This window comes from Manihot esculenta, chromosome 3 (assembly GCF_001659605.2).
Source record: "Manihot esculenta cultivar AM560-2 chromosome 3, M.esculenta_v8, whole genome shotgun sequence".
Lineage (NCBI taxonomy): Eukaryota > Viridiplantae > Streptophyta > Magnoliopsida > Malpighiales > Euphorbiaceae > Manihot > Manihot esculenta.
The window spans coordinates 7,251,746-7,265,908 of record NC_035163.2 but is presented as its reverse complement, the minus strand read 5'-3'; the positions used below and the strand labels follow the sequence as shown (position 1 = coordinate 7,265,908).

The following is a 14,163-nucleotide window of genomic DNA, read 5'->3' as shown; positions in this document are numbered from 1 at the left end:
GAAATTTTATGTAATGCATTGAGTAGTCCACTATTATACATATATTTTCCTTTTCTTTTCTTTTCTCTTTTTTTCCTTTTCTTGGTTTCTTTCTTTTCTTTTTTTTTTTTAAGACTCTAGCCTTGTTGCCTTTTAGCTTTGGACAATCTTTCAGGCTCTTGAGTCCTATCTTCTGGACTCTTTAGCTCTGAGTGTTCTTCTGAACTCTTTGGCATAGTTGCCGTTTGGGCACTTTATTCTCGACACTTTGGTCTTGACACTTAGGCCTTGTTTTCATTTAGGTACTTTGGCCTCGACACTTAGGCCTAGTCTTCTTTTTGACACTTGGTCTTGGTACTTAGGTCTTACTGTCGCTTTCGGACTTATTAGTTTTACTCGGTATTCAGGCTCTTGGCCTTATTGGCGCTTTTAGCCTTTTAGCCTTGCTCGGTATTTAGGCCTGTAACATTACTGGCGCTTCCAGGCTTTTAGCCTTGCTCCGTATTTAAGCTCATAGCCTTACTGTACTTCCAAGTTTTTAGTCTTGCTCGGTATTTAACCACGTAGTCTTACTGACGCTTTCAGACTTTTAGCCTTACTTGATATTCAAGCCCTTAGCCTTGCTCGATATTCGAGTATATTGGCCTTTCTTTTGCTTGAAAAACTTATCTGCAAAATAAAAGCGTGCACAACATATATATAACGAGAATACTCGTTCTGAATTTAATAATGTTTATCAATAAATAATATGTCGCACAAGACATTTAACGTCACATTTTAAATGAATGTAAAATTAACTTTGACTAACAATATTGATTTATATAATTTAAAAGTTGAATAAATAATATTTTATATATATAAAATTTTTTCAAGATTTTTCAATTTATAAAGTAATATGTTATAAGCCCTTTTCTTAGAAATGTTGGATGTTAATTTTAATTAACAATAAAAGTTTTCTTGCTAAGGGAATATTGGAATACATGTTATATATTTGTATACATCATTCATACGTGCAAAATATTGAATTCAATTTCAATTGTAGTTTGAAATTTTACCAGCAAATAATTGTATGATACATAATTTTAGGTAAATAATTTTAATTAAATTCAGAAAATGTTTATGAAGGGAAACAAAAATCGAATTAATGTTTAAATTCTCACTTTACAGAATTATATTTTAATTGTATTAAAATTAGTTTCAAACAATAAAATTTCATAAAATCTAAAATCCATATTAAATCTAACGTCGAAAATGTTTTATTTAGTAGTCATCAAGCCTGTGTCATTTTATTGCGCTGAATTCATCTCGTTCTGCATGGATAAACCTTTCCTCATAAATTCATCTCCTCACATCTCTGCTTTTCTCTTTTGTTGTTCAGCTAATGTCAACCAATCAAAGTCATGTAACTTGATGATGCTATTTCTCCAACAAATCTGAGGCTTCAAGGTCGTCCCACTCGATTTCATTTCACTGACCCGATCAAGCTCTTACTCCGGCCAATTCGAGGTCCTGAAGCTTGTGCCATTTCCTTAATGGGTCGTCTTGCTCGAGCTCGTCAAACAACCGGTTGCCTTTGAGTTATTTTATCGGCTTGTCGAAGCCGTTTTGTTTAAGATCTTCTTTTGGCCCACCGACCAATTGAGCTAACGATTTTTTAATTGTTCAAATCAATTATCCTCTAGCACGCTCGCACCACAAAAGCTTTCTAGCACCATTTAAAGTGTACATAATTTCTTTTTCGCATGATCTTTTAGATTTCATATAAATTTTAATGGATGGATTTAGAGACTTTAAAAATAATAAAATTTTCTTTATTTTTTAAAAACGACACCACTTAATAAATTTTTTTTTTATATCATCATTAAAGTTTTACAAATGTGCCATTTAAAAATATAGTCTTGTAAAATAAAAATAAAAGAGTCCGAAATCTGCCAAAAATACTCTCAGTGGAAATTCTCCAATACTTAAATTAAATCTAATAGGAATTTATTTCATTGAAGTTGCAGAGAAGAAGAGAGAGTGGGAAGATGTAAAGAGGAGGAAGAAGATTTCCTCTTTCTCCGAAAAGGGAGACTCCTTTATTAAAGTATGCCAGTCTTAAAATAATTTTTTTTTTATCTTACCAAATATTATTTATGGAAAAGCTTAAAAATGTTTTTTAATATATTTTTTGATGATTTATTTTTTAATTAAAATAATATTATAATTTTTATATATTATCAACAACGAATTTCTATGATTAGTTGGTATAAAAACAAAGCAAATTTACTTTATTACATAAATAAGTTAAACTTTACTCAAATTATATATTTTATAGTATAAATTTATTTAAAGTGGTAATTATTTTTATAAAATAGTTATTTAATAAAAATTATGTTACATTAACGAAAATTGATTTTTTTTAATTAGATAAATGTATTTTTTATAAATTAATATTTTAATAACATTATTATTATTAAAAATAGCATTATCTATATAAATATATTATTACATTTATATTTTAAAGTGTTAATATATATATATCTATAAATTTATAAAATAAAAATAAAAATATTATAGATTTTAAAATTATAAAAAATATTATGTTTATATATTCATTTAAATTATTATCATTTTCTCATTAATATAATATATTTCCTCTAATATAATTGATTACAAAAAATATATTTATTATTAAAAAAATTTTAAAGTAAAATTTATTTATTTTTAATTTTTATAAAAAAGTAATTGTTAATTTGTTTTTGATAAAGTGATTATAAAAGTGAATATACAATAAATTTATAATATAAATATGGACCTAAACCTGATTATATAAGCGAATCAGCAAACAACGGACGCCTTTGAATTGAAACCTTATAAACACCAGTTTACCGAGAAGCGGCTTAAACACAAGCTAATAGGCAGCATCAGAGCCAGAGCCAGAGCCAGAGCCCAGGAGCTGAGGCCTAAGCTTTAGGAAGCGAAGGAAAATATGGCAGTTGTTACGAGGGTTTTTTCAGTGGGTTTAAGGTCTCGATCTTTGATCATCCCTTACAAATTCCAACTCTCCTTTTTCTGCAACTCCTCTAATCCTCTAATCTCCAAGTTGCTTCGTCTACCTGCCTCCCAAATCAAATCTACGCTTGATTCTGAGCACCCTTTTCCCCTCAATCGTTTCGAATTTTCTTGGAATACACTCGTTACCAGTCTTTCATCTTCCTCTCCTGAGAAAGCTCGCCTTGTAAGTACTTCTTCATGTCTCTCTCTTTCCCATGCTCTTGCGGTTGTTTGGTTCGTAGGAAAATCTCAGGAAATAGAGCCTGAACTAGACAACATCAAGCAGATACAATGAGAATTTCATAATTTTTGAACAAAAACATTTGATCTTGATTAATATGTGTTTCGGGGTTTTAACAGATCATCTGGCAAAGTTTTCTCTACTGGGTGTTTCAAGAACTATTTTTAGGATACTAATTTCCATTTTCAGTCCGACCAGAAAGAAAAATTTTCCATTTTCATTAGCGCAGTGGTCTTCTTTCTTTCTTTCCCTTTTTTTTTTGGTTGTGGCTGAAAGCTTATAATGATTTTATTTTTGAGAATTATTTTTAGGATATTTCCATTTTTTAGCTGTTTCTTATTGGCATTTGGCACAGAAGAGAGTGTAAAAGTTAGCTTAGGTTCTGCTCAATTGCTTATTAAAACCTTGTTGTTTGATTGCTCAGGTTTTAGAGTGGAGATTGGAGAGAATGCTGAAGGATGATGAGATAGACCTTGATCATTACTCTGATCTAATATCACTCTGTGCACATATTCAAGATGTTCCACTTGCATTGCGGGCCTTTACCTCTATGGAGGCTAGTGGAATCAAACCCAGTACTAATGTTTTCAATTCCCTTATACATGCTTGCTTGTCCTCAACAAGTACTGTGATAACTGCCCTTAGTTTGTTTCAGGTAATGGATAATTCTAAGGAATATAAACCCAATTCTCAGACTTATGATACTTTTATATTGGGGTTTTCACATTTAAGATATGTTGATAAAATTCAAGCATGGTTTGCAGCGAAAAAGGCTGCTGGGTTCCCTGCAAATCTACAGAACTATGAATCTCTCATTTTTGCTTGCGTTAGGAAAAAAGATTTTGATAGTGTTGATAGATTTTATGAAGAAATGCTATCAGCAGGAGTTATGCCTAGTATGCGCATATTGGAATATGTGCTTGAAGGGCTTTGCAAACGCAGAAAGTGTGACAGGGTTAGAGATTTTTTGAGTTTTTTACTGGATTGCAGGTTTGAGATTTCAGGGAATATGATTGAGAAAATTGTGGAATTATATTATGAACTTGGGGAAGTGGACGAAATGGAGAAGCTACTTGAAACTATAATGGAGTTAAATCAAGTAGGAGAAGCCTTGTTGTCATTGCATTGTGGACTTATAAGATTGTATTCTAAACTGGATAGATTGGATGATGTTGAATATGCTGTGGGAAGGATGATGAGTCAAGGGATGTCATTTAGGAGCTCAGATGAATTTGAGAAGGTAATTTCATCGTATTTCAGGAAGGAAGCCTATGACAGACTAGACTTGTTTATGGAACATATCAAGGGTTATTGTAAGCTAGGAAGGTCGACTTATGATTTACTAGTTGCTGGGTATCGAAGAGCTGGATTGACAGAGAAATTAGATTTGATAGTGAAGGAGATGAAACTGGCTGGATTTTAGTTTCTTGAATTGAGTTGCTACCAAGCTATATGCTTAAATGGTTTAATTGCCTTGGAAGTTGAAAGGATAATACTGGCACAATTGAGCCAATCCCTTGCTTAAGAATGAAGTCTTGGGTTGAATTTGGAAACTGTGAAAGTTTACAAGCACTGATGTAGGATATACCGCAAACATATGAAAGCAGCATAGAGATTGACAGGAATTCCTCAAGTAGAGGGAGGAATCATCTTCTTGCATAAAATTAGAGAATATGTTCTACTTGAGAAACCTTAAATCCAGGAAGTCAACTGATTGAGTTTATCTAGCCACTACAGTTTGGTTTTCTGAGCCATGAAATCAAGCATTATCAGAAGATTTTAGATCTATGAAAGCTTTTCATTGAGGATTGGTGCTTGTTCAGATTGTTTGATGGGATTGTCAATGTCATATCATCTGTTTCAGCTGGAGTTGATTGACAAAGTCTTATTCTCCTATATATGAGAGATGTTAACGCGCTGATGATTTCATTCATCTTAAGGTGTGTAATGTGTATGGCTGACAAGATCCAAGCAAATGACAAAGTTCACCAGTATAAATAGTAGCAAATGAACACGCAGCTTCGAAGCTCCTTTTAATGAAAATATGTTGTACTTTAAGCCATGGTTTCTTGTTTAGTTTCTTTTGGCAAAAAGATATTGAAATGTCCATTTGTTAGATTTTTGGTCTAATGAAAATCTTAAGAAAAAGGTTTTAAATCTCTCCATAAAATTTATGAAAACTTATCATTTAATCCTTATGATATAAAAAAATTTATTATTTAATCCATCAATTTTAAAAAATCCATTAAAACATTCATAATGTTTTAAAAAGATTATCAATTAGTCTTTCTGTTATTGTTAATTGTTAAGTTTTATTTAAAAGTATAAAATAACTTAATATAAAGAAACTAATTAATAGATTTAAGTTTGAATGACTAAATTTTTTAAAATTTTATAGATTAAATGATAAAATATTTAATATGCTAAAATTAATAGATAAATTAACTAATAAACTCTTTAAAACGCGATAAATATTTCAATGCATTTTTTAAAACTAAAAAAAATTAAATAGTGAGTTTTCTTACTATAAAAATTAAATAATAATTTTCTCTTAAATTTATTAATATTTTATTAATCCTCCGTCAAAGCTTCATGCGCATAGCATATCTTCAGAAAACTGCAAGAAAATTAATCTAGAAACTCCATGAGTGTGTATTCCAAACACAGTAAACTAGCATTCGCAGGTGTGAATTGAGCTTCAGACATTTTGCAAATGCTACAGAAGCAGCCAATCTTCCTTTCTCATCAAGGAAAGTATTATTAATGACAAAAAAAAAAAATCAAGGGAAAGTTATTGATATTAAATTGCCATTGATGCACTTCTTCTTCCAATCATTATAAAATTCTAATTAATTAATCATTTTAGTTAATCACCATAAATTGCAGCATCATACCAAACAACTTAAAGAAAGAAAAAGTAGTTATGGTTCTAGCGCAGTGGTTAAAATGCTAACCAAGCCACTCACTTGTAAGCTCAAGCAACAAGCCACTTTTCACTCCATCATCAACATCGCCTGGGTTCTGAATATTTCATATGTGCCTTTGATCACATTTTATGAGTAGTATTTTTAATTTTATATACCAAGTTTTTATTTCATATAGGAATTTAATTACATTTACCCTTCCATTAGAGAATTAATTTCGAAATTGTTCAGGCCAACCATAGAGTGATGATCATAATGCAAAGGCGTATGATCATGTAACCGACATTGAGATACACCCTTCAAGCTGTCGTTGATCTCATAGGGAAACTCTTTGTTTTCACTGAATTTTTCTCATTCAATCCATAGGGTTTCAACATTAGCTTTTTGAATTATTATTTAAAAAAGTACCAATTTATTTTCTATTAGTCATAAATCATTTTTTAAACTAAGCTGGCACTTGCTTCCTTTTCTATTTTCTTGTTTAAATGGCTACTTTTCTACCTTTATTTAGGGAAGAAGTATTATTTATGGTTTATGCCATCAAGCAAGAGTTCTTGCCTCCAAACTTTTGCCAATACTTCTTCAATTCAAAGCCTTCTCTGATGTCAGGCTGATTGCTGCTGTATACTCCATTCTTATTTTACTCCTCAAATCTATTCTAGTAATGTTGAAAATTCTAGCATCTTATTTAGCTAATTCCCACTTTAACATTTTCAGATATTTTCTGAGAAAAACTTTTGCTCAAAGCTTCCATGAAAGTTAATGATAGAACTACAATGCCCAACCTCAACATGCTGGTATCAAACCATCTCTATTCATAAGCTAATTTGTGTGAGAGAGAGGAGTTGTATTAATAGAATTAGATATCCCTTTAACATTGTTTGGTCACGTGTAAATTACATAATTTTTTTTTCTACTTATTTTGGTAATATTTTAGAGGAGTAAAGCATGCAAAATCCACCAGTCGTATGATGACAGAGGCTGCCTGAGTAACTCTACGACGAGGCCACATAGTTTATTATTTTCGACAAGAGTGGTTCTCTCAGTGGCTTAGAGGACCACTGATTGGCAGATGGCCACCTCTCCTGCGAACTCCTTGTCTCCTTTCATGGTTTTCTAACTGCTACTTCATTCGTCAGTAAGGAATCAGCTGCTCACGAGGACTCAAAATAATCATAATAATAATTGAACTTTTGCATTCTTATATGATCACAGGTTCTGATCCCACTATGAACTGCACAAAAAATGTGGATGAGTTAGATCTACAAGTGTACAATTTTCAATAATGCCTTCTGCACCATCGGGATCACCACTGTTGCTGCCGCCGGGGGAACACAATATCAACCCACCACCATTACCATCACAATCGCTGGCGGATAAGGCCAGCCCACCTCCACCATTGTCTCAGATAACACTATTTGAATCGTCACTACCTTCATCCACCACCACCGCCGTTGGGGTTGAGCTGCCACCTGCACATTCTGTACGTCCAGTTGCCATCGCACCTCTAGCGTTTCCAGAACCTGTAGGTGCTCCAATTGTATCAGTGACTGCTCCGACACCCAAGGCCACTTCCATTCATACAGTTCCTATGAAACGTCGAAGAAGATCAGTTACTTCACCTCCCGCGGCGTCTCCGTCACACCCATCAACTGCCTTGTCACCTTTATCAACTCCATTAAAGCCAACAGCAATTGCCCCTTCTCAACCACCTTCAGTCAGGTCTAGACCACCAACCATTATGCCTCCTCCAGCCAGGCCCAATCGCCCTCCACCCTCAGCATTCCCGCTGTTGCCTCCTTCGCCACCCTCTTCTTCCATGAGATCTCCACCGCTTCTGTCACTGCCATTACTAAATGGAAGTCTGCCATGGAGCCCAAAGGAATCTCATTTATCAATGGGGCTTATAGATGGATGCGTCATTGGTGGAGTACTTCTATTCCTTTTACTCACCCTCATTTGCATTTGCAACAAAAATAGGAGAGGAAGAAAGGATTTCATCCAAGATGAAGAGCACAATTATAGAACTCCCAGCTTGGAAACAAAAGGTAATAATTACTGATGTTTTTCTGTTCACGAAAGAATTAAAAGCTACAGATTTAGGTCCGTTAATATGGTTTCTCCGCTTTTTGGCATTGACAGATAACTCTTTAAGTGTTCAGCTGGTTGAGACCTTTTCTCAGCCACCTCTTTCAATCGGCAGTAGAGGTTCTCTTTCAATGTATTCAGGGTCTGAATATCCATTACTAATAAATAACCCTTGTTTTTCCTTGGGATTATCAAGTGGAAGTTTCACATACGATGAACTAGTTGCAGCCACAGATGGGTTCTCAGAGACCAACCTCATCGGAGAAGGTGGTTTTGGGTATGTTCATAAAGGATACATTCGTAACGGCCAAGAAGTTGCCATTAAACAGCTAAAGGACGGAAGCAGGCAGGGGGAGCGCGAATTCCGAGCAGAGGTTGAGATCATCAGCAGGGCTCATCATAAACATCTGGTTTCAGTAATTGGGTACTGCATAGCTGGGACTAAGAGACTGATTGTTTATGAGTTTGTTCCAAACAACACCTTAGAATTTCATTTACATGGTATTTTTTTTACTATTCGATTAATAATTCTTCATTGTTTTGTGATAGAAGTTGCTGCTACATTCTGTTTTTTCAGCAACATTTATGAAAAGATTAATGTATTGCAGGAATTGGGCAGCCTGTTTTGGAGTGGGCAACCAGATTGAAAATTGCTATAGGTTCAGCAAAAGGACTAGCATATCTCCACGAAGACTGTGAGTCTTCTCAGATTTCGCTTTCCTTAGTTTTAAGATCTCTAGTTCTTGAGGATGTTTACTTCCCTTAGAATTGAAAAATGAATTGCAATCAGGCAACCCATCAATTGTTCATCGCGACATCAAGGCAGCTAATATTCTTCTTGATCATAAGTTTGAAGCAAAGGTACCAATTGATGTGCCATTTTTGTCATTCCAATGATTCATGAAGTAATTATGAGTCTGTCAAATAATTTGATGAAGCAAATTCATATGCTCACAAGGTTCATACCAACTTTTCAATTTCAGGTTTCTGACTTTGGACTTGCCAGAAGTTTTACTGATAGGACTATCATTAATCACATTTCCACCCAAGTGGTGGGAACTTTTGGGTAAGATCATGTTTCATTGATTATTACAGAACCAAATCTTGTGCTTTCTTACACCAAGTTGTCTAGTAATGAATTCTAAGTTATTTTGGGCTTAATGCAGGAACATTAGACATTTAACATATTGTTTTAACTCAAAATCCACTTCTTGCTATAGCTAATAGATATTCCTTCATTAAAACGTCCTTGCTTTGCTTTCAGGTACTTGGCACCAGAGTATGCATCATGTGGCAGAGTAACAGAGAAATCAGATGTATATTCATATGGGATCGTGCTTCTAGAGCTCATCACTGGACGTCCGCCCATCAGCAACATTAACCCCTTAAAAAGAGAAGCACTGGTTTCATGGGTGAGTCTCTTTCTTCATATACTTCTGAATCTCCCATCTATGATCATCATGCCAATTACATGATTCTAACGAGATAGATGATATTGGTGTTTTAGGCTAGGCCCTTGCTCAACCAATCTTTAGAATATTGCAACTTCGAAGCTCTTGTCGATCCACGATTAGAGAACAATTATAATACCTGTGAGATGGCTAGCATGGTTGCTTGTGCTGCTGCTTGCGTGCGTCATTCATCATGGCTTCGACCGAGAATGAGCCAGGTTACTCTTTCCCTTACTTTCTTTAGCAAAATATAACACCACTCCAACTAATCCTGCTGGATTCTTTCCTTGTGAATTCAAATCAAGCAGATAGTTCGTGCTCTAGAAGGAGATATTTCTGCCATGGATGTCTATGAAGGAACAAGGCCAGGACATAGCACCTTCTATGGTTCTACCACTGCTTCAATTTATGACAAATTTCCATACAACCAAGACATAAAGAAACGCAACATGGAGTTAACCACATGGTGGTGTGGAACTAGTGGGTACAGTGGAAGCACCAGTGAGTATGGCCTTAACCCATCTCGATCTAGTAGTGATACTAGCAGCAGATAAAATACCACATACAAACACAACTGTGAAGAAATTAGAGCTTAGGTATTAGAGTAAACCTCTGATAACCCATGACACTTGCTGTCATCTGATAAAAGTTTCAGCTTCTTTTCTATGTACAATGCTTTTTGAGTTGCTTATTATGTGATGAGCTCATTTTCTTCAAGGTTCACAAATAATCCAAGTTCAATCAAACATAGAAACTCACAACCTGGGCCTTGAGATTCTGCAACAGATTATAATTTCCAGCAGCTGTCTATTAGGATTAGCATGCTTAAAGTTACTTGCACAATTATGAACTTCTAACCCACCATCAAGCTTTGAACAGCTTTAAGTCCATCCAGTTGTATTTTGCAGCACAAACATATTTACATCAAGTTAGCTTTTGCTCAACACAGTGAGGTGAGGAAAATATTTTTGATAATGATAAATTCACTTTGACTTTGATTCTTTTGTTCAATATTGAATAGCTTATCACCTCAGCATTAGGGTGAGATCAACCTAATTGAATTAATTTGAATTTTGAAAATCTAATTCGATTCGGTTTAATTTTTATTTTCAAAAATTTAAATTATTTCGGTTTGATTTTAATAAATAAAATTGATAAAATCAAATAGAATGGATTAGTGAGCAATAGTATATTATTTTTTATATAAAAATATTAAGTTAAAATATTTTAATTAAATTTTAGAATATTAAAAAAATAAAGTATAAAAAAACTTCATTAAAAATTTCAATGAATTAAATCAATTTGAATCAAATCGATTCGATTCAAAAAACATAAGTTGAGTATAAATTTCTTTTACTTTAGAAAATTCAGTTTAGCTGAATGTTTAAATAGCCACCAATTCAATATAACATATTTGATGATAACAACAAATTACATCTTATTTTGATTGGCTAAAAAATAATGCAATAATTTATTATTAATACAAAATTTTTATTTGACTTATTATAATTATTAACAAAAAAGTTTTGACTTGATTAGTTGGATATTTTCCTATTTAAACTTATATTTTATTGTTATAATTTGACGTATTAGTATTAAGATTTTATTTTTCATGAATATTATTATTAAAAATAAAAATAAAAATATTTATATTTATAGCATATATTATATAATATATCCAAAAATTATATAAGAACAGGCGTATAAAATTAATTTTTAATTGATAATTTTATTATTTAAAATTTAATTTTTAGTTAATTAAGAAAATTTTAGAGAATATATGAAAATATAATAAGATTTACTTTTTGAAATAAAAATATGCATTAGATTATAATTTTATTATTTAAATTAATTTGAGAGTTTATGAAAAAAATCTAAAATAAGGATAATAAATTAATATAAATACTACTAAATTAATTTAAAAATAAAAATTAATAAAATAATATGTTCAAATATTAGATAAATATTAAAAAATATTAAAAAAGTTATATTTTTAAAGTAGAAACTAAATAAGAAGTTAAACTTAATTAATGAATACTAAAAATTTTAATGAAATAAAAAATTTATTTTAAAATAAGTACATAAAATATTTTTATTGAATTAATAATTTAAAAATTATTTTACTTAAATATTTATAGTTATTTTAATTTTTATAATTTATCTTTATTATATATAGAAAGAAAGGAATTTTTTATTTATTAAATTAATTTTAAAAATTAAAATATATAAAATTATTAATATTTAAAAAATTTAAATTAAATAAATTATTCTTCATTTGAATCCAAAATCTGTTACATTATAAAAAATTCTAATAGTATAAATATTAAAATTATATTATTAATTTTAAAAAGGAATTTTTACAATTAAAATTTTATGTGATAAATTTCATAGATTGCATTTATTATGATTGATTAAAACATAATAAATAAATTTATTATTATTTAATATTTTAATATAATTAATTTTTTATTTAAATATAATTATAAAATATGGTAAAATTTATTAGTTGTAATCTTAATAATAATCAACCCATTGTATGTATAATATGTTATTGATTAATATATCAACTATCCTAATATTTCTGCTATGAAATTTAAGTGTTTCGGAAAGAAAAGTGAATAGTACTTTTTTTTATAAGGAAAGAAAAGAAGATGAGTTCTTTAGAACGAGCTAGCAATCCTGTTTGCTATAAGACCAATAAGAATATTTTCTTTTAAAATTATTTTAATATATATATATATATATATTAATTAATTATTCATTTTTTAAGAAATTAAAGATAAAAATATGATAGTTTTTTGGTTTATATTTTTTAAATTTTATTATTATAAATTGATTTATTTATATATAAATAATAAATTAAATATTCATTGAGTTAATTTTATATTTAATTTTTTCATATATAATATTATAATTGTTGTCTCTTGAACTAATTGGATTTATAAAAAATTTTAAGGGTTACTGATGGAATGTATTTTCAACACATTTTTCATATTGTTCTTGACATTAAATTGAGTATTTTTTAATTAATTATATATTTTTTTGGTGATATTAAAAAAAAATAAAAAATGAGTGAATTTGATAAAAATGTATTAAAAAGCAGTGAAAATGACTTAACTTTAAACAAATTTATCAAGATAATCATGTTTTACATAATTTAGAATTGTCCAGACTCTCGAAATGAGTTGATTATATTCGAGTTAGAAGATTAGAGCAGTGATTTGCCCAAACCACTGAGCAAATTAACAGTCAGCACAGAAGCCTGACAGTGAGCAGAAAAATAATTCAAATTTGAAATAAAATATCAGGTTTCTTCATTCAAAGCCATGAGACCCACTCGATTTTTCCGCTTTTAGTGCTGCACGATATCCTTCTCAAATTAAGGAGTTCTCTCTTGAATGGAAACATATTAAAAGAAAGATTTGATTTAAACAAACTTATTAGATAATCATGTTTCACAGAATCTAGAATTGTCCAGACTCTCGAGTTGAGTTGATCATATTCAAGTTAGAAGATTAGAGTAGTGGTTTGCCCAAACCACTAAGCAAATTAACAGTTAGCACAAAAACCTGACAATGAGCAGAAAAATAATTCAAATTTGAAACAAAAGATCAGGTTTCTTCATTCAAAGCCATGAGACCCACTCGATTTTTCCGCTTTTAGTGCTGCACGATATCTTTCTCAAATCAATGAGTTCTCTTTTGAATGGAAACATATTAAAAGAAGGATTCATAATTTGAAGCAAAGAAATTTCTATTCTTAAAAGGATTCTAATAGGGTTCAATACCTATTTAAGCCTATTTTTGTGGACAATCGCATCATCTTCGATCATCTATCTCTTCCAGCTGAATTTCTACTCTTCTCTTTTGTATTTTCTTTCATCAAAGAGTGGCTAAACTATTTATTTCTACTTGGAGTTAGGTTGAAATTTCAATTTATCCATGAATTGTGAGATCTAAATATAATTATTCATCTTTTATTCAAATATTTATACAATTTCAGTTTTTAATATTATTATTACTTTGTTATTTGATTAATAGGGTCATTGTTCATATTTTCAAAGTGATATATTGTTATTTTAGATGCTTGAAATCCATAATTGCTTAAATTATTCAACAATAAGTAACAATTAGTGTAATCCACTAAGAAATTGCATGATCTAATTTGAACTCACCATATGGTTTAGTTTGTTGGTTAGAATTGGGTTTCTATAATTCTTAAGGCAGTTGATAAATTAAAATCTCAAAAGATCATCCTCATTGCACGAGTGTGGAGAGAGGGAGCGATGATTCGAAAAGATTCTCGAGAAATATGATAAGTATCATGCAAACGATCCACGTCGCGCTCTAAGAAGATGAACAAGATATCACTAAGAAGACCATCCTCATTCTTTGGGGCCACTCTCAATGGAACAATAGGGGCTAGCCCTCGAATAGGGCCATCA

At 31.1% G+C, this 14,163-nt stretch overlaps 2 protein-coding genes across 2 annotated transcripts; both read left to right on the top strand.

Moving 5' to 3' along the window:
- Positions 1-2,808: 2,808 nt before the first annotated feature.
- On the top strand, positions 2,809-5,372 carry LOC110610701 (pentatricopeptide repeat-containing protein At2g30780). Its single transcript, XM_021750740.2, has 2 exons — positions 2,809-3,199; positions 3,681-5,372. Exons 1-2 carry the CDS (start codon positions 2,951-2,953, stop codon positions 4,677-4,679), a joined length of 1,248 nt encoding a protein of 415 aa, XP_021606432.2. The 5' UTR covers positions 2,809-2,950; the 3' UTR covers positions 4,680-5,372.
- A 1,620-nt stretch (positions 5,373-6,992) lies between these two features.
- Positions 6,993-10,611, top strand: LOC110612279 (proline-rich receptor-like protein kinase PERK15). The gene is made up of 8 exons (XM_043955443.1): positions 6,993-8,228; positions 8,323-8,769; positions 8,877-8,963; positions 9,059-9,129; positions 9,252-9,334; positions 9,533-9,680; positions 9,776-9,937; positions 10,028-10,611. The coding sequence occupies exons 1-8, from the start codon at positions 7,466-7,468 to the stop codon at positions 10,271-10,273; spliced, it is 2,007 nt and encodes a 668-aa protein (XP_043811378.1). The 5' UTR covers positions 6,993-7,465; the 3' UTR covers positions 10,274-10,611.
- The last annotated feature ends 3,552 nt before the right edge of the window (positions 10,612-14,163 follow it).